The sequence below is a fragment of the Anopheles cruzii genome, chromosome 3, assembly GCF_943734635.1.
Source record: "Anopheles cruzii chromosome 3, idAnoCruzAS_RS32_06, whole genome shotgun sequence".
In the NCBI taxonomy this organism is placed as follows: Eukaryota; Metazoa; Arthropoda; class Insecta; order Diptera; family Culicidae; genus Anopheles; species Anopheles cruzii.
In genome coordinates this window covers 80,140,245-80,159,371 of record NC_069145.1, presented here as the reverse complement: position 1 = coordinate 80,159,371, position 19,127 = coordinate 80,140,245, and the positions used below count along the sequence as shown (strand labels likewise).

The window sequence follows — 19,127 nt, the reverse complement described above, 5'->3', positions numbered from 1 at the left end:
CGGGGATATAAACAACGTGGCGGCGGCGGCGGCGTTCCGCAACAAGTGTCCCCATTGTGGACGAGCGGCTGGGTGTTTGTGGGAAAGGGTCAGCACCAGAAAGTTGCAACCAATTATACCCACCATTACATATCGCGTGGCACCATCGCTCCTCTCTTGGGAACCGGCTCTTCCAGGCGTTAATTTGTTGATCGTCGAGTGTGCGTCTCCGCCGCCGTTAGCATAAGATGAATCGCCGCGCACACCATCAACATCATCGCCGGGCTGACACGTGAGCTATTCGCCACGCACACGGAGCTCCGTCGGAAGATGGTGCCCGGCGGTGGTGTTCGGAAACAAAAGCGAAATCGCCGAGCGCAAACCACAGCGCGGTAATTGATTAATCACTTCGTTAAGTAACACTCCGTTTGATGGGCGTCCCTGCTGCGGGGTGAGAGCCTGATTTCCTTTTCGTTGCGGCCCCGTCAATGGCCGCGATTGGCACGCCGAGATTTCGGCGCCCGATGGGGTCCCTCGCAAAACCGGGTTAACGTGATGATCTTGGCCCGGAGCCCCCTCTCGGTGGCGTCCAGCGTTGTTTTTTTGTTTTCTTTCTCATTCCTTTCAATGTCACCCGGGGCCGTAAGTGGCCCCGGCGAAGCAGCACTTGCATGTTTGCATGCTGTGACGGTACACTATGGCATTAATTGAAGACTTGTGTAAACGCACGCGGCCCGGCTCCCGGAGGGACGACCGCTGCTGCTGCCGTTAGCCGCGCCAGCGCCACCGTGACGGGGATGAGTAATGACAATTGTCATGCTGCCTGCCATGTATTTATTTGAGTGTTTTATGCGCCGCCGGCCACGATCATTCGTCGGCGGCGGCGATCACGTGGTGCATGGAAACAGTTCCTCTGTCAAGACGATGTTCTTCGGCGCACTGCGCTGCTCCGTAACTTGGGCGCCGATTTATGGCACTCTTTCGACTACTACTTCTCAGACTCACTTAATTATTGTGGCTGGGAGCGCTACTCTGGCTCGGTGGGTCTAGATTTGTTCCGCTTCCCGCTAGGATTTGCCCTATATTTTGCGCGCGTACAGTCGTCGAATCGTCATTGAGCACCCCGCAATCGTCATGTTCTAATAATTATTTACGCCAAAACCATCAACCCAAGACGAAACCAGGACGGTGCTAGATTTTGCGTTCAGCTTTATGATGGTTTTTCCAACGCACATCTACCAGAACTAGAACATCCACCAAATGGTGCACGGCCCGTGCGGAATCGGTATCGTTTTTTTCTTTTCCAACCCTTACCGCGTTGTCTTCGAGCTTTCGGTTACCTCCTCACACCGCCGCACACCCTATTTGCCGCGTGGTCATAAAACGTTTTCGGTGAGCAGCACCCAAGCCCTTGCGACGCTTGCGAAGAGGCACCACCATTTTTGTGTTCAACGAAACTGGGTCGCATGGCACCTTGGGGGGGCTCTGCAGGGACAGTAAGCAGCGGGAGTGGGAGTGGGAGCGGTCGTTTTGTTTCGTTCGATCGCTTCCGTTCTGACCCCCGGGGGTTGGTGGTTGGGGGGGGGGGTTCGTGACACCCACCGCGCCATTACGACCCGAACGTCGATCGCACGATTCGCGGAAACTGCACAACAATTAACCGGCATCGGCCATAGAGTGGTGGTTTTTTTTGTTGCGTTGTGGCCATACGTTTTTGTGTTCCACGTGTCACCGACGCCGCGGTCATATTGAACCGAACCGACGAGCTCATTGGCTAAAATTTCAAAAATGTGCCATTAAAATAAACACGCTTTTTTCTAGTCGTGACCGAGGAGTCCGCCTCAGGTAGGGTCTGTAAATATTTGCACATCCCATAGGAAGGAATGCCATGGCACAGGCACAAATTGTTGCTGAAAATTGAAGTTCCAACACGCGAGAGAATATCGACAAAATAAATAACACAGAAAATCGGCCACCAAAGGTTGTTTTGAGAGGATACAAACAGGAAGAAAGCAGTATAAACGCGTACCCTACCTGGAGGGGTCTCTAAAGGGAACCGAGCGGCACTTGTTATCAGGCCGGTCGAGAACGGGACGTAAATCTTCTACTGAGGAACCACGAATGTAGGGTCTGAAAAGATTGGACAATCACTGGAGTCCCTTGACCTAGCCCTCAACGGCATGTTGTGGGCAAGCTGCCATTTGGATCGCTAATTAATGCATTTTAATTGTTGTCCAATTTTGTCCTTTGTGAGCGAGGTGTCGACGAAACTCAGAATCTGGCTAGAATTTGGCCTTAAATCCTATGGTTTTGTGTATCAGGCTTATGGCTTAAAGATCACACTTCTACCGTGGCATTTTCAGTAAAAAGTCCAAGAATTAGTTCGTTTGCTTAGTAACTTTAGCGGCCGACCCTTAATTTGCTAAGGAATTTATTGACGTTTAGCAAAGAACCTTCCCGCAAAAAGTAAGCGAGCGAGAGAGATAGAGAGAGAGGCGTATGGATTAAACAGTTTCACTTCCGTTGGGTAACTCCATGGAAACTCTTACCTTCGGGGGGTTATTTGGCCGTATACTCTGTGTGCACCGTTTCCAGTGGCAACGCGCAACGGCTCCGTCGACTCGTTGGTACGTTTCAGCGGGCGTGGGGGCTGCTGTCAAACCGTTTGACACTTCAGTGTCGTCGTCGTAGCACTGATCGCGCGCGCACTTCGACTTGGGCGCAAAAAAACGGCCAAAACTCGGGCAAAAAAAAACCGAAACGCGCACCTCACATAAAACCAATGCCGCCGTGCCCGACGACTTCGGCGGTGGCGAAAGACATCGAAGAAGAGTTGTTGACGTGTGGTACGCCGCCTTTACGTATTCGCGTTGCACTATTGTTGTTGCTGAGGTCGTGCTTTTGATTATTGATGCGCTCGCCCGTCATCATCATCATCGTGCACATGCAACGGCTGCCCCACCGTCAGCAACGTGCGGGAGCAGGGCCAATGCATTTAAAGTAGCATCGGCACCCTTTTCGACCCCCTTCCCCCCACTATATTATGGCCCACTTCCGATGGGTGGCCCCGGCCAGAAGCAGCACCCCATTTACATCGGATATCGCGCTGCCGCCGCTCGGAGGCACCTGACGCACGGGGCGCGTTGCTGCATCTTATGCATGAACAAACACACACGCACAGACACGAACCGCGCACACACACGGAAAGGGGGGAATTAGCACACGCCACCAACCAACATACACACACTCTATTGCTGCGCCGATACTAGTCACGCAAATTCCGACAGCCGCGCTCAATTTTCCTATTACTTCGTCGGGCTACTAGATTTGCTGCGCCGTTGTGTTGTTGTTTGGATGCTACTCACACACTCGCACACCCCACACACACAGTGGTTGGCTGCGTGCGGTTCTAATCGCAACGAATCGGTTTCGAAACACGCTGTGAGAAAGAGCGCGCACGATTCGGGCCTTCGATTGGTTCACAGGTATTGGCGGCTGTGGTTGTTGTTTTTGGTTTTCCTTCTTCGGAGGCTTTTAATTTCAAGGTGCACGGGCCACAATTTTCACACAAACCGTTCCCCGTACCGGCAGGTTACCTTCTGCGGCACCGAGTTCGCCGTTTTCACACCCGCGAAGAACGATTTTTCGCTACCATATGTTATCGCCTGGGGCCGCCGCCTCCGCCCGCCAACTGCGGCGGGCCAAGTGGGTGGTTTATCATTACTTATCACTGCACTGGCGCTGCCACAGACGCGCTTGGTGACAATCTTCGCCACGCAAGCAAACACACATACACACAGCCTCACACGCGCGGTTGTTTCGCTGTCGCGGAAGGCGTTCGTCTCGAAGCCGCAACAGCCGCTTTAATCATTATTTTCAACGTTCGTTATCGGGCCGCGGTCACTTCCGTTGTGCGCCACTCTAATGGGGAACACGTCGAGACGGAATGAAACCAACAGCGCTCGGGACACGCGAACTCTTCTACACGTGTTGTACGCAAGTACGAACGCGAACCCGACGGATTGACCGCACACTAGAAACCGCCGGGAAAGTGAAAACAAACCACCAACACACACGCACGGAACGAACGAACGAAGGAGATGATGATTGCGCGCGCTTTCCACTCACTTTCACTCGGGCCGGAAAAACACGAGCCGCGCGGAAAAGCTTCCAACCCACGACGGGGACAACCGAAGGCACGTTATGGCGCAATTCTCTGGGAGCTGGTGAGTTCTGCTGATCGACCCGCGTTTTTTCAGTCTCTTTACACGTGTATCCTTTCGGCGCGTATCCTGTCGCGTGGACGAGAATGTTATCTGTTTATCGGCACTTTATTTTCCTTTCTACGCGCACTGTCCTGTACCACTCGAGCACGTGCCGGCGAGAACAGTAAATGGGAGCAGATCATTCGCGCGGCGCATCCTCTGCAAATGGTGGGTTAATCCCAAAAACACAAATGGGCTATTTAAAAGCGGGCAACTTTAGACGGATCGCACTCAAGTCCGCCACTATTTCCACTTCCGGCGGTTTCTTAAATTTGAAAACGGAAGAATAGACACGGAGTGCGAAGTCGCGCGCTAGAACGTCGATCCTTTATTCCGCGATGTTTACGATGAACGTAATAAGAGGACGAGGACGAAACACCGGGAATCTTAGTGCAAGCCGTTATGTTATTCTGCGGTCAACACGGAATCTACACGAAATCGCTGCGAAAAGCGACCGGAACCGGAAAACACGTCCGAATACTTTAACCGAAAACACGTAACATTCGACGGGAAATTATCCGATACCAGCGAAACAGTGAAAATCAATCGTACATTTGACTGTACTTAACGTGGTCGAAAATATACGTAACAGCGCGCAAACAACAGCCCGAACGAAATGCAACCGTTCGCTTCCATTTTTGTTTGAAATTTGAAATTTGCTTCTGGCTGTTTCTAAATCCAACAAATTTGTGAACCTTACTTTGAACCTTCGAACCTGACGAAAATTCCGAATGAAATTACGCTCTTTTCTCTCTCGTTTCTCTGCGCTCTCTCTAAATTTGACTTCCGAAGTTAGCCGAAGTCCTCGTTCGTGCATTGGTGCTCTAGTAAACACTATGGGAAAAGGCTGATCATCGGTCATTAATTTATTTTAAAAAGTGAGGATTTTGGTTATATTTTCCACATTCAATATTCCGTATATTCCGTTCCGTATTCTATCAAACGTTTAAATAATAGTTCATGGTTTGGATACTGCGGATGGCAATGGGTAAAGCTCAAGTTCACAAATTCTTCCCAAAAGCAAATATGTCCGGCTTTCGTATCAAATTCCCCACTGTTCCCCAATCATTTTGCGAACTCCCACTAGCGACACCTATGAGCGTTGACTCCACATGTTTTCATACAAGTCATTATACGCAAGTTGCACCCAATGTGAAGAAAATTTCAGAATTTGAAAATCCTTTTTTTTATATCAACAAATTTTGTATGTTTGTGTATTTTTTAAATATCACTTAAGTGTACAAAGGCAATATGGATAAATCGGACGAAATATTGCTTTTGTTCTCAACTGTACACCGAAAGAGGTCTATTGGGAGACGCGTTGTGAATGATATGGAATGTTAACTAACCGGAAAGAGAAATCATCAAGACCATTGTTTCACAACCGAAAGGAAGGTCACACAATAGCTAGCAATTAATCCACTCTAAGTAAAGATCCACGTGAGATTTTTACAACGTACAGTGCCCTTATCTTATCGCATTTTGGTCGTATAAAATGAGCTCGACGAATGTTATCAGAAGGTTTCAGTTATTGGCTTGTCAGCCGTGGGATGATAACTGAAGAATCACAATGTTGGCGACATTATTCGGCAGAAACTGTAGATAACAAACGACCGTGTTTTGGATCTAATTGTACAATAGGATGATGTCAGTTATGTACAGGTTTTATTCAACAAGATTTCAACGAATACATGCTTGTAAATGCTAAATCTAAGGCTAAAGGAGCGTAGAACTATGTGAACACAAGCGAACGAAGCACGGCACACTCGGCCACTAGCTTACGATTCCCGCATTCTTGGCCATGCTGTGGAAAATAGTATCCTTATTGGCGAGCAGACTCTGCGGTGTGTCGCACTCGGCCACCAAACCTGCGTCGAGCACCAGCACGCGATCCGAATCCAGGATCGTGTTCAATCGATGGGCGATGGTGAGAATCGTACAGTCGGCGAACTCGGTTCGGATTGTTTTCTGTGGGAATTGTAAACTCTTAGTAACAGATTTAACCGACGTAAGTTTCGGCTTCTACCTGAATCAAATCATCCGTTTCCAAGTCCACCGCCGCTGTAGCTTCGTCCAAGATCAGCACTTTAGTCTTGCGCAGAATAGCTCTCGCCAGACACACCAGCTGCCGTTGACCGACGGACAGGTTCTCGCCATTTTCTGCGATCTCGTGGGCAAGTCCAGCCGAGAGACCTTTCACGAAGGTTTTCAAATGGGACAGCTCCAGTGACTTCCACACTTGATCGTCGCTGAAGTTGTTGAAGGGGTCGACATTCATTCTCAGCGTGCCGGAAAAGAGCACCGGATCCTGTGGGATGATGGTCAATCGACTGCGCAGCTGATGGAGACCCATTTGGGAGATGTCGAGCCCGTCGATGATGATTTGTCCACCGGCCGCTTCGACGATTCTAGAGAACACAAGAGCTACTTAGAACTGAATGGGTTAAAATATGCTGTGCTACTAACCTGAAGAGGCCAAGTGTGAGACTGGACTTTCCGGCTCCGGTACGGCCGACGATACCGATCTTTTCTCCGCCCATAACATTTAGCGAAATACCGCGAATGACAAGATCGAGGCCATCGCGGTACCGGATCTGATAGTCCTTGAATTCCACCTTGCCTTCCGTTGGCCACGCTTTGTCTACGGTTCCCTTTTGCCAATCTGCCTCCCGTTGCAACACGGTGTATTCCTCCAGCCGCTCGATGGCCACAATATTCGTTTCCACTTCCGCCGTCATTCGGACGAGGAAACTTAGGACGTTCGAGATTTGTAGCGCGTAGCTGATCGACAGTCCAACCGTTGCTTGACCGATCGAGTCTCGTGCAAGGATGGCAAAGAGTGCCGCAAACAGAATAACCAAACTGCCTATCAACTCCAGCCGGACTCCCAACCATCGGTTGGCGAGAATCGTCGGATAAGTCACCAACTGATTGTAGTCGACCCGATGTTCCGATTCGTGGATGAACCTTTCCTGCTGCCCGTAAGCCCGAATGGTCGATTGCCCGCCAATACTTTCGCCAAAGTGCGAATAGATTGGACTGCGGGTGACCGACTCCAGTCGCTTCAGCTGCCGAGACGTTTCGATGTAGAAGCGTTGCACGAAATAGTAAATGACCATCAGTGGCGGCACGATCGCGAGGAACACTGGTGTAGAAATTCCAATCACCACAAACACACCGATTACACTGAACAACATCAGCAACCAGGCACGGATGGTGGCGGGTAGAATGTTGTCCACTACGTCCACATCTTTCGAGAATCGATTGATTATACGTCCAAGCGGGGTTGTGTCGAAGAACGACATCGGCATGCGCATGGAACTATCGAGCAACTTTTCGTGCGATTCTTTGGCGGCCTTCAGGCAACCCAACGCCAGCAGCACCGATCCTATGAAGAGGGCGATCGACTGCACACCGCCCAGCGCACCGTACACGCCTAGGTACATATCCCGGACGGATGTGTCGGTGATGGCTTCCGGGTCTTCGGACCAATCCGTCAACCACATGCTGGAGTAGATACCGCTGCCCTGATTGATGATGCTGAACACGACCGACCAGAACCCAAACTGGAACCCAATGGCGGAGATGTATTTTTTGTACACGAGCCACGTAACGGCACCGGTGGCCGATTCTTCCTTCTCGATGAGTGTCGCCTTGTCCAGGTTCTGTATCATTGGCGCCTCCTTGTTGGAACTCGCTCTCGATTCCTGGCGACTGATGCGTTTCCTCTTTTGACTTCCGTTCGATCCGCTCGACCGTACCGATAGTGTACGCTCGACGATTTTCTGTGTGGCCTCATCCTTAATCGATTCTTGAATTAATTTGATTTCTGGTGACGAGACAGTGAGGTTAAATGTTTGAATAAGTTCTGTAGGGAGTGGATTCAAAGCAAACCAAAAATTTCTTAACGAATGAATTTTGAGTCCCTTCCGCGTACCTACCTTCATCATCGGTTTCGTCCATTTCTTGAATATGTTGCGTAAGGAACTCGGCAAAGGCGCCCTTCTGGTCGAGCAGCTGCCTAAAGATAGGATCAACGGGCATTAATCGATGTGTGTCGCTAGGCATCCCGTAACGGTTTCTTCTAACTTACTGGTAAGATCCGCTTTCTGAGATTTCTCCGTCCTTGATGACAAAAATGTTTTCCACGAACGGCAGATACGATATTCCGTGCGTGACCAAAAGGCGAGACCGGCCGACGAGCATCCCGGTAGGACCGATTACCTGCTCGAAGATGTGCTTTCCCACGTGCGCATCGACGGCACTGAGAGGATCGTCAAAGAGGTAGATCTCCGCATCAGCATAGACGGCACGAGCCAGCGCAACCCGCTGCTTCTGACCACCGGAAAGATTGATTCCCTTCTCTCCGATTTCCGTCGAGTCTCCGCCCGGCAACATGGCCAAATCCGGCTTCAGGGCACAACTTTCGATCACCTTGTCGTACTTTTTTGGATCGTACGGCTTACCAAACAGAATGTTATCCTTAAGGGTTGCGTTCTGGATCCAGGCTTGCTGAGGAACGTAGGCAATCGTACCGTCAGTGTTAACGGTTCCGCCCGTTTTCTCCATTTCACCCAACAAGGCCGAGATGAGGGAGCTTTTGCCAGTGCCCACTGTTCCGACGATGGCCGATAGTTGGCTCTTCCGTAGCGATAGGTTAATGTTCTTCAACGTTGGAGTCTCGTCGCCCCAGGAGAACGTGCCATCTTTGATGGTCAGTGCTTCGTCGCTCTTGGCATGCGTCACGTTATTGGGATCCAGTTCGGCGCTGTTCAGGAACTTGTCGATTCGCTTCACCGACACCCAGGCCTGCATGGAGAACGTCACCATCATCGGCAGCATGCCGAGCGGGAAGCGGAGAATGTTGAACAGTGCCAGCGACACGAACGCTGTCTGCGGATCCAGAATGTGCTCTTCGTCGGTCAAAACGTACACGGCAAACGACACTAGCGTGACGAGAAACGGAGCGATGGTGAAGGTAAAGTAAATACCCGCACCATAGTAGGCCATTCTCTTGAGAATTCCAATCTCTTCGTTTCGCACCGTCAGGATGTTATCCTGGAAGCTGGGCTCCCAGGCGTATAGCTTCAGCACCTTGATCCCACCGAGGATCTCGTTCATCTTCTTCACACGATCATCTTTGATCTTCATCTGGGCAACCTGTGCGTCGCGCATCTTCGTCGCAATCACTCCGGAAACGGGAGTGATCAGTATCATCACTCCTAAGCCGGCGAAAACGGCCGCTCCGAGAATATCGTACAGCAGGTACACGCACAGCCCAATGATCAGCAGTCCGGACCACAGAATGTGCAAGTAGGAGGTCAGCTCGAAGAACCGTTGCGCATCGACGGCCATCAGATTGACGATCTCGCCGACGGTCGTGTCCTTTTTGGCGGCGCTCGAGATTCTCAGCGCCTTACGGTAAATGGCACTCACCAACCCGGTACGGATGCGGAATCCAGCCAGGAACGTGTTGTAGAAGTATTGTCCATTCATCAGCGCTAGCAGCAGGGAGCTCACGAACAGCGCAAACATCAGCAGCAAACCCTTCCACACGGGCCCATCCAGGGCAATAACGGCCATCATTTCTCTGTGAACCGGAGAACAGATTCCCAATCAGAAAAACCCTATTGAATTCAGATTGACGTCACGTTATCGTGTGACGAAGCGAAGCGACCTACTGCATGAGATAAGGCGAGGCAAACTGTAGACCGGATATCGCCAGTTGGATCATTCCCGCGAACCAGAAGGGTGCCCCGTACGCTCGGACCATCGACGACAGGCACGAGCCGTTCGTTGCCGAATGCGGTTTGTAATCGACGAAGGGCTTTCCGGCCTTTTTGTCGGCCGCAATCTGTTTCTTTCTCCCGCTGGTTACGCTTATGTTCCAGTACTTGTCAAACGGTGGCACCAGCTCCCGCGATGTGTCCTGCGGATTAATGTCGTACATGTCCTCCATGGTCAGTGGTTTGCGGAAACCGCGCCACGCGAACGAATCGAAGTGCAGGAACAGAAGTTTGGCGAAGAAACTGGACCTCAACTCCGGACTCGGCTTGTTCGATTTGGGGTAGAAGCTCACGGACGGATCCTTATCGGGGAACAGCTCCAGCAGCAGCATCAGACAGGTGAGCGAGTACTGCAGGATGTAGCTGACGTACTGATACTCCCAATAGTCCACGGTATCACCGGAACCGATCGAGTTCGGTCGCTCGTCATTGATCATCACTTCGGTGCGCAGCTGAATGATGCCGAAGAACATTCGCAGGAACCAGAAGATGAACATCGTACCCGAGGTGCGAACGCCGTACTTGCGCATAAAGAACAGCAACACTAACAGATCGATCTACGAAGGATAGCGAAGACAAAATATTGATCACCAAACATCAGCTACAGCCGGCTGGCGCACTTCCGTCACTCACGTAGACCAGGGCATTGAAAACGGCCGTCAGGATCAGCACATCGAACAGGCCCTGCTCTTCCCTGTACGTCACGACCATTCCGAGGTCAATCCAACACATGCACATCAGCAGGAAGATAACGAGCATCTTCGACAGGTTGTACCAGTTCCATGGTATGTCTCGGTAGCGGCTACTGGTGATTCTGTGGATGTCGTATATCGAGAAGACAAACAGGAACAAACAGGGCGCCCACTGCAGGATGACCCGCTGGAAGCAGAACGTGAGATCGGGATTGTTTTCGTCCCACACGAACTCGTCGTCCCAGAACGGGCTGCCGCAAAACTCCTCGAAGGTCATGGTGGACCGGTGCGAAACACTTGCAGAACTTCCAGCACGCAAGCCGATCACGTTCACTGTCGCAGCGAGACTGGAAACGTCCGCCCGGTGCTTGATAGCGTTTTATACGTCCATAGGACGGCTCTTATCAACCCTTTTTATTGGTGCGATACAGGATAAGTACGCAGGCACAATTGGTGCTTCGATAGCGTTACAACGTTACCCGTTTCAGGCCGTCATGCGGACCGATGAATGTGTTCGATTGGGGAATTGGACAGTGCATTGCCTTGCAATAATTCATCTCCACTTCCCTGTTCGGACGAACCGATAAGCAATTGATGCTGTGTCATTGTGAGATATTCGCCAATACATCGCGAGATGAGCATAGTGGAGCCAGTCCGCTACGACAAAAGAGCCTCGGCTATCGCTATCACTCACCGCGTCGATCGTCAGGGTGTCCTACCGATATTTTTCGGGCTCTCGACCGTTAAGCTAATCGACGAACGGTTTGTTTGGCCGAACGACCGAGAGTGCAAACATTCCACTTAACTGACCGTTATCGTAGCCGCTTGTGTGCTGATTGCGCACTGATAGCCGCACCGATAACGGTCATTTACTATTAGTTTCAACACCCCCCGGCCAGAATCTTCTTGGGGAAATTAGACCAGGTGATCGCTTATCTCATATCCACCCGGAGAGGCTCGTCCGCCAAGTTCGCAGGCACGCAAGGAATGTGTCAAGCATCATTCGGCCTGGTCGCTACGCGAATAACGATGACTAAGTGACGTAGCTTACGGGAAAGCCTTGACGGGGCTGTGCAGAAAATAAATATCAAACACCATCATCCAACTGTTCTAGTCAGTTCGAACAACGGAACGAGTTGCCTTCGGTCTCTTTCATTAGTTCATGTTTGCTGACGACTCATGTTTGCTGACGAACGGTGACGAGAACGCATTTTACATATGATGATGCAATTCGGGGTTTTGGTGACGCCTTCGTCGCCATTATCTGCCGATTTATTGTGAGAACTACGTGGTTCGCACGAACACATCCCATAGACAGCGACACAATCGAGCAACATACAAAAGCCCTCGATAAGCAGCATGCGTGAGTTCGAAGTGGAGAGCTCACGACGGCGGCCCAATTTTTGGCACCTGACGAAATGTGTCGTCTGTCGTGTGACGGTCCTTATCGAGCCCCGCGCGTTTATGCAAAAGCCGGCGAAAACCTGTAGCGTAGGTTCGTTCAATAACCTTATTGGCAACGACAGTGTTCGACAGTCGCATCAAATCGGTAGGAATAACCCGTTCTCGGGGGCACTCATAAACTTGCTTGATAATAGCAAGCGTCGGCTCTTTATAAAATGAATCAGTCAGCGGAGATTAGATAAACAGGACGATAACGGGGCTCCAATGCGGCGCGAGATAAGGAGCGGTGAATCGAAGTTCAGAAATTACCAGTATCGCGCATCGCGATGAACCAGAATGAACCAAAACTTATCGCGTGTGCCACTGGGGGCCACTTCGTTTGCAAAACACAAATATTTGGTACGTTTGAAGTATGCTTTTATTCAATATCATAATTGTTTTCTTGCTATAATAAATATTCTTGCTCACACGCAGTGAGTGTCTCTGCACTGCATAGGCAACAGGCGATGCCTCGAAGAGAGGCTACAACTAGGAACATCGTTTTGCTCGCATTATTCGAAGCAAGCAATACCCTTGTCGGTCTGATTCTACAACAGACAAGGATACAAGAAAAGTCCTGCTCTGCGTAACGGTAAACGGGGGGCGTGGTGTGCTTGTGGCTATGAGGTGGCGACCCATGTGACCGAAACCGATCGAAAGCTTCCTGAACTTTCATTGTACATGATATCGATTCCGAGATTCACCAAGTATCGATACGGTGCGTCACCCTAGCTCACGATGCCGGCGTTTTTGGCCATGCCGAAGAAAATGGATTCCCTGTTGGCGAGCAGGTTCTGCGGTGTGTCGACCTCGGCTACCAAACCTGCGTCGAGCACCAGCACGCGATCCGAGTCCAGGATCGTGTTCAATCGATGGGCGATGGTGAGAATCGTACAGTCGGCGAACTCCGTTCGGATTGTTTTCTGTGGGGACACAACAAGATGATGGGAAATATTTTTTTGAAATGTCCAAAGAAGATTCCTCAGACGTGAGTGTTGCCTGAACCTACCTGAATCAAATCGTCCGTCTCCAAGTCCACCGCCGCCGTGGCTTCATCCAAGATCAGTACTTTTGTTTTGCGTAGAATGGCTCGTGCAAGACAGATCAATTGTCGCTGTCCGACGGACAGATTCTCTCCGTTTTCGGCGATCTCGTGATCCAAACCGGCCGCTAGTCCTTTCACGAAGGTTTTCAAATGAGACAGCTCCAGCGATTTCCACACTTGATCGTCACTGTACGACTTAAATGGATCAACGTTCGCCCGGAGCGTACCGGAAAAGAGCACCGGATCCTGTGGGATGATGGTCAACCGACTGCGCAGCTGATGGAGACCCATGCTGGAGATGTCGAGCCCGTCGATGACGATTTGTCCACCGGCCGCTTCGACGATTCTAGAGAACACAGGAGCTAGTTAGAACTGAGGGCGTTAAAATATGCTGTGCTACTAACCTGAAGAGGCCAAGTGTGAGACTGGACTTTCCTGCTCCGGTACGGCCGACGATACCGATCTTTTCGCCGCCCGTAACATTAAGCGAAATACCGCGAATGACAAGATCGAGTCCATCACGGTACCGGATCTGATAGTCCTTGAATTCCACCTTGCCTTCCGCTGGCCACGCTTTGTCTACGGTTCCCTTTTGCCACTCGGCTTCCCGTGGCAGCACAGTGTATTCCTCCAGCCGCTCGATGGCCACAATATTCGTTTCCACTTCCGCCGTCATTCGGACGAGGAAACTGAGGGTAGCCGATATCTGTAGCGCGTAGCTGATGGATAAACCGACAGTAGCTTGGCCGATATCGTCACGAGCCACCATAGCGAAGAGAGCCGCAAAGAACACGACCAAGGCACCGACCAGTTCAAGGCGCACCGCAAGCCACCGATTGGCAATGATGCTGGGGTAGGAAGTGAGCTGGTTGTAGTCCACCCGTTGCTCCGACTCGTTCATGAAGCGGTCCTGCTGATTGTACGCACGGATCGTACTCTGGCCGGTGATACTCTCGCCAAAGTGCGAATAGATTGGACTGCGCGTCACAGACTCGAGTCGCTTCAGCTGGCGCGAGGTGGCAATGTAGAACTTCTGGATCAGATAGTACACCACAAGGAAGGCCGGTACCACGGCGAGGAAGATGGGCGTCGAAATACCGATCACCACGAACACACCGACCACGTTGAAGAACATCAGCATCCAGGCACGGATCGACTGCGGCAGAATGTTGTCCACCACGTCCACGTCTTTGGAGAACCGGTTCATGATACGTCCAAGCGGGGTTGTGTCAAAGAAGGACATAGGCATCCGCATAGAGCTTACGAGCAGACTGTGGTGCAGTTCTTTGGCAGCCCGCACACAACCGAGGGCCAATGCGACGGATGCTATGAGGAGTGCTATTGATTGAGCACCACCCAGGCCACCGTACACTCCGAGGTACATGTCCCGCACCGAGTTGTCCGTAGCCGCCTCCGGATCCTCGGACCAATCCGTGAGCCATATGTTGGCGTAAATCGAGGCACCCTGGTTGATCGTGCTGAATAAGATCGACCAAAAACCGAGCCATAGACCGATGCCTTTGAAATACTTAACGTAAACTTCGTAACCGACGGCACCCGTCGCTGATTCTTCCTTCTCGATCAGTGTGGCCGCCGATATAAAGGCAGCAGATTCCTCTGCTGGTCGTGGTTTGTTACTGTTGCGCGACTCGGCCCGGCTGACGCGCTTCTTGCGAATGCTACCGTTACTGCTACCGGATCGCTCCGAGCGTGTCGACATGGCACGTTGCACGATCTTTTTGCCTTCGGTATCCTTGAGCGTCTCCTGGATCAGTTTCAACTCCTCTTCGTCTTCATCGTCCATTTCCTGGATGTGCTGGGTAAGGAACTCGGCAAAGGCGCCCTTCTGGTCGAGCAGTTGCCTGTGCGGAAGGAAATAGCCAGTTGAGCATAAAAAGCATTTGAAATAAAACTATCATCAGGAACTCACTGATAAGAGCCGCTTTCGGAGATCTCTCCATCCTTCATGACGAATATCTCCTCGACAAACGGGAGGAAGGAGATGCCGTGGGTGACCAGCAGTCGCGACTTTCCAACGAGCATCCCCGACGGGCCAACGACCTTCTCGAAGATATGTTTTCCCACGTGCGCATCGACGGCGCTCAGAGGATCATCAAATAGGTAAATGTCCGCATCGGCGTATACAGCCCGAGCCAGCGCAACCCGCTGCTTCTGACCACCGGAAAGATTGATTCCCTTTTCTCCGATTTCCGTCGAGTCTCCACCGGGCAACATGGCCAAATCCGGCACCAGGGCACAACTTTCGATCACCTTGTCGTACTTCCTCTGATCGAACGGCTTTCCAAAGAGGATGTTATTGCGAAGGGTAGCGTTCTGGATCCAGGCCTGCTGAGGAACGTAGGCAATCGTACCGTCAGTGTTGACCGTTCCCTTGGTCTTCTCCATTTCGCCGAGCAGCGAAGAGATGAGCGAACTTTTGCCCGTTCCTACACCACCAACTACGGCGGACAGTTTGCCGTGTCTCAGCGCCAGATTGATGTTCTTCAGCGTCGGTGCATCGTCACCCCACGAGAACGTGCCGTCTTTAATTTGGATGGCTTCGCTGCTCTTGGTGTGCGTCACGTTGCTCGGGTCGAGCTCTTCGCTGTTCATAAACTTATCGATTCGCTTGATCGACACCCAGGCTTGCATCGCGAACGTGATCATCATCGGGAACATGGCCAACGGGAAGCGAAGGATGTTGAACAGTGCCAACGCCACGAACGCCGTCTGGGGATCCAGGATGTTCTCCTCGTCGACCATCACGTACACCGCGAATGATGCCAGCGTCACCAGGAAGGGCGCCATGGTCCACACGAAGTACGTTCCGGCGCCATAGTAAGCGGCACCCTTCAACACTTCCAGTTCTTCGTTACGCACCGTTACGACCGTATCCTGAAAGCTGGGTTCCCAGGCGTACAGCTTCAGTACCTTGATCCCACCGAGGATCTCGTTCATCTTCTTCACGCGCTCATCCTTGATCTTCATCTGCTCGACTTGTAGATCACGCATCCGCGTTGCAATGAAACCGGTTACTGGGATCATCACCACCATCACTCCCAATCCGGCGAACACAGCTGCCCCGAGCAGATCGTACAGAAGGTAGATGCAGAGCGCGATGATCAACGGTGCAGACCACAGGACGTGCAGGTAGGAGGTCAACTCGAAGAACCGCTGCGCATCGACGGCCATCAGATTGACGATCTCTCCGACGGTCGTGTCCTTCTTGGCGAAGCTCGAGATTCGCATCGCTTTGCGGTAAATGGCACTCACTAGCCCGGTCCGGATGCGGAACCCGACGAGGAACGTTCGGTGAAAGTACTGGCCGTTAAACAGTGCTATCAGCAGTGACGTGAGGAACAAGCCCATTGTGATGATCATGCCCTTCCAGAATGGTCCGTCCAGCGAGATGACGGCCATCATTTCCTGCATCAGGTAGGGCGACGCAAACTGTAGCCCCGAAATGGCGAACTGCAACATTCCCGCGAACCAGAACGGGCCCCCGTACGCCTTGACCATGGCCGGCAGCACCGATCCGTTGGTGGCCGCATTCGGTTTGTACACGAGGCCCGCCTTTCCAGCCTTCTTGTCCGCCGCGAGCTGCTTTTTGCGTCCCTTCTCAATGCTTTGGTACCAGTATTTGTCGAACGGTGGCACCAGCTCGCGCGATGTGTCCTCCGGGTTCAAGTCGTACATATCGTCGTCGGTGAGCGGCTTCCGGAAGCCTCGCCAGGCGTACGAATCGAAGTACAGGTAGAACAGCCGCGAAAAGAAACTCGACCGCAGCTCGGGGTTGGGATTTTTCAGCTTCGGGAATTCGCTATACCGGGGCGCCTGATCGGGGAACATCTCCAGCAAAACCATGCAGCAGGTAAATGTGTACTGGATGGTGAAGCTGATGAACTGGAACTCAGCAAAGTCCTCGGTGCCCGAGCCGCGGATTTCGTGCAGCTGGGCTTCCGTGCGCATCTGAATGATACCGAAGAACGCTTTGAGGAACCAGAAAAGGAACATCGTTCCCGTGCTGCGAACTCCATACTTTCGGTAGAAAAAGTACAGCACAGCGGCGAGGATCTGTCGGGTGGAAAGAAAGCTTCAGAGTGCTTCAGGAAGCAGGCGGCACTGAATTAAGAACTTACGTAGGCCAGTGCGTTAAAAACAGCGACCAAGATTTGCACATCGAACACTTCGGGTTCGTCGATATTCTGTACGACCACACCGAGATCCATCCAGGACAACGCCATGAGCGCCAGGGTGAAGCACATTCGGGATATGTTGAACCAGTTCCAGGGTATGTCCCGGTACCGGCTCGTGAGTATGCGGAACAGTTCATAGCTCGAGAACACGAGCAGAAAGAAGCATGGTGTCCATTGTAGGATTATCCGCTGGAAGCAGAACGTTAGGTCCGGATTCTCCTCTCGCCATGTCAGTTCGTCGTCCTGCAAAGAGGATCACCCTTGATGAGTAAACCTAATCGTTCTGCTGCTTTTATGCACGATCCTGCTTATCTGTCATACTCGTACACAGTTATTTCATAACTTTGAGATTAATATCTAACGTGTCATAAAGCTCAACCCTGTTGACACTCGTCGCAGAAATGTAATCGAGTAATCAAAGTCCAGCCCCTTCGCGGGAGCAGTTCTTCCACGGCGTGTTCGTCTTTTTGAAAAGGTATTAAATATCCACTAGCAGGCATCAAGTGTCAATGTAAAAGTCTACTATTGTCACGCCCCAACCTACACCGAAATCGCAAGAACGACACGCAAACTTTGAGTGTTCTTCCAGCCTTCATCGGAGGTCACTTTGGCAACGTCACAGTTCGATATTTTTTACTAACTCATCATCCACTAATCTCATCGCTAAAGCATGCGATAAAGATCGGTACGCCAGCCATTTCCTTGACTCATCGGACCGCGGATTTTGATGCCACTTATCAGCCAGGTACATCACGGAAAAAACGGACGGCTACAGGAATCGATCGGGGAACAATTTTTCGGCCATTGCAATCGAATAATCTAGTAGTTCGGTTGCTGGTTGCGAGCACTTACCCAAAAGGGACCACCACAGAACTCTTCGAATGTCATTGTCGACCACTAATGGTATCGCGGTGGATTGTGTAACCGGCCGGACGAGAATTACTTTCGAGTGCACGTACTCGAAAGAGGCTTTACTTTACGCGCAGACTGTACTGGGGTATTTTCTTTAGCTTCTAAAGAAAGGCCAGTAAAATGTGCACAAAATGTTGCGGAAAAACCCGCAAAGCACTACACAGTTTTATTCGCACGTATTGGCACTTGTGCAGGAGCACCCGGTTCGGAAGTAGTGCTACCTCTCGCGCTACCTTCGCGGTTCGATGTCTGTGGTCAACTGAATTGAAGCCGATCACGGAACGGGGTTAAAATATAATTGACACCCAGCGTTTATCGTATCGACGATAAGACGACTGGCGGTTGGGGAGTGTGGGGCGGGATTTCGCTTGCATGGGTGTGTGGGGCAGCTATGGCGCACCACATTCGCTGCAGAAATGTATTACACATAGCCCGAAACTTCCGCTTCAAATTTAGTGCACTCTCGGGTTGCGACGGCCATTGTGCTGAAGGTGGAAAAATTATCAAATGATTACTTTGTACTGTGTATAATCTCATACAATCGGTCAATTACAAGAAATGAATTACAATGTTTGAGTTACGATATGAACTATTTGTTTTGTAAAATTTATATAATTTTCGATTCCTAGAGAAGCAGTCTGCGCACATCTCAATCCCCTAGGGAGCCAACGCATCGATTCGACGTAAAAATGCTGAACATCGGATGAACGGCAAAACGCATGATAAGCGGGCCAGCGATTAGTCCCAAAGTCGGTCGATAAGACCTAGACTTTCGCTTTTTAGTGCACGCTCACAGCCCATAAAACACC

The 19,127-nt window shown here is 51.2% G+C and overlaps 2 protein-coding genes across 2 annotated transcripts; both read right to left on the bottom strand.

Annotated features, from left to right (window-relative positions):
* Positions 1 to 5,960: 5,960 nt before the first annotated feature.
* LOC128274836 (multidrug resistance-associated protein 1-like) lies at positions 5,961 to 10,999 on the bottom strand. Its single transcript, XM_053013159.1, has 7 exons — positions 10,664 to 10,999; positions 9,926 to 10,587; positions 8,338 to 9,834; positions 8,186 to 8,265; positions 6,711 to 8,073; positions 6,271 to 6,652; positions 5,961 to 6,212 (listed from the first exon to the last, which is right to left on the bottom strand). The coding sequence occupies exons 1-7, from the start codon at positions 10,997 to 10,999 to the stop codon at positions 6,018 to 6,020; spliced, it is 4,515 nt and encodes a 1,504-aa protein (XP_052869119.1). The 3' UTR covers positions 5,961 to 6,017.
* Positions 11,000 to 12,565: 1,566 nt separating this feature from the next.
* Positions 12,566 to 18,294, bottom strand: LOC128275361 (multidrug resistance-associated protein 1-like). The gene is made up of 6 exons (XM_053013838.1): positions 18,259 to 18,294; positions 17,350 to 17,649; positions 15,141 to 17,284; positions 13,615 to 15,072; positions 13,175 to 13,556; positions 12,566 to 13,088 (listed from the first exon to the last, which is right to left on the bottom strand). The coding sequence occupies exons 1-6, from the start codon at positions 18,292 to 18,294 to the stop codon at positions 12,894 to 12,896; spliced, it is 4,515 nt and encodes a 1,504-aa protein (XP_052869798.1). The 3' UTR covers positions 12,566 to 12,893.
* Between the last annotated feature and the right edge of the window lie 833 nt (positions 18,295 to 19,127).

Bases quoted from the DNA above. Each gene is read 5' to 3' on its own strand.
- LOC128274836 (XM_053013159.1), bottom strand. From the start codon at position 10,999: ATGACCTTCGAGGAGTTTTGCGGCAGCCCGTTCTGGGACGACGAGTTC. The intron at 10,588-10,663 runs GTGAGTGACGGA...TATCCTTCGTAG, and splicing joins TTTTCAATGCCCTGGTCTAC to ATCGATCTGTTAGTGTTGCT. The intron at 6,653-6,710 runs GTTAGTAGCACA...TGTGTTCTCTAG, and splicing joins CTCACACTTGGCCTCTTCAG to AATCGTCGAAGCGGCCGGTG.
- LOC128275361 (XM_053013838.1), bottom strand. From the start codon at position 18,294: ATGACATTCGAAGAGTTCTGTGGTGGTCCCTTTTGG. The intron at 17,650-18,258 runs GTAAGTGCTCGC...TCCTCTTTGCAG, and splicing joins TCTGTGGTGGTCCCTTTTGG to GACGACGAACTGACATGGCG. The intron at 17,285-17,349 runs GTAAGTTCTTAA...TCCACCCGACAG, and splicing joins TTTTTAACGCACTGGCCTAC to ATCCTCGCCGCTGTGCTGTA.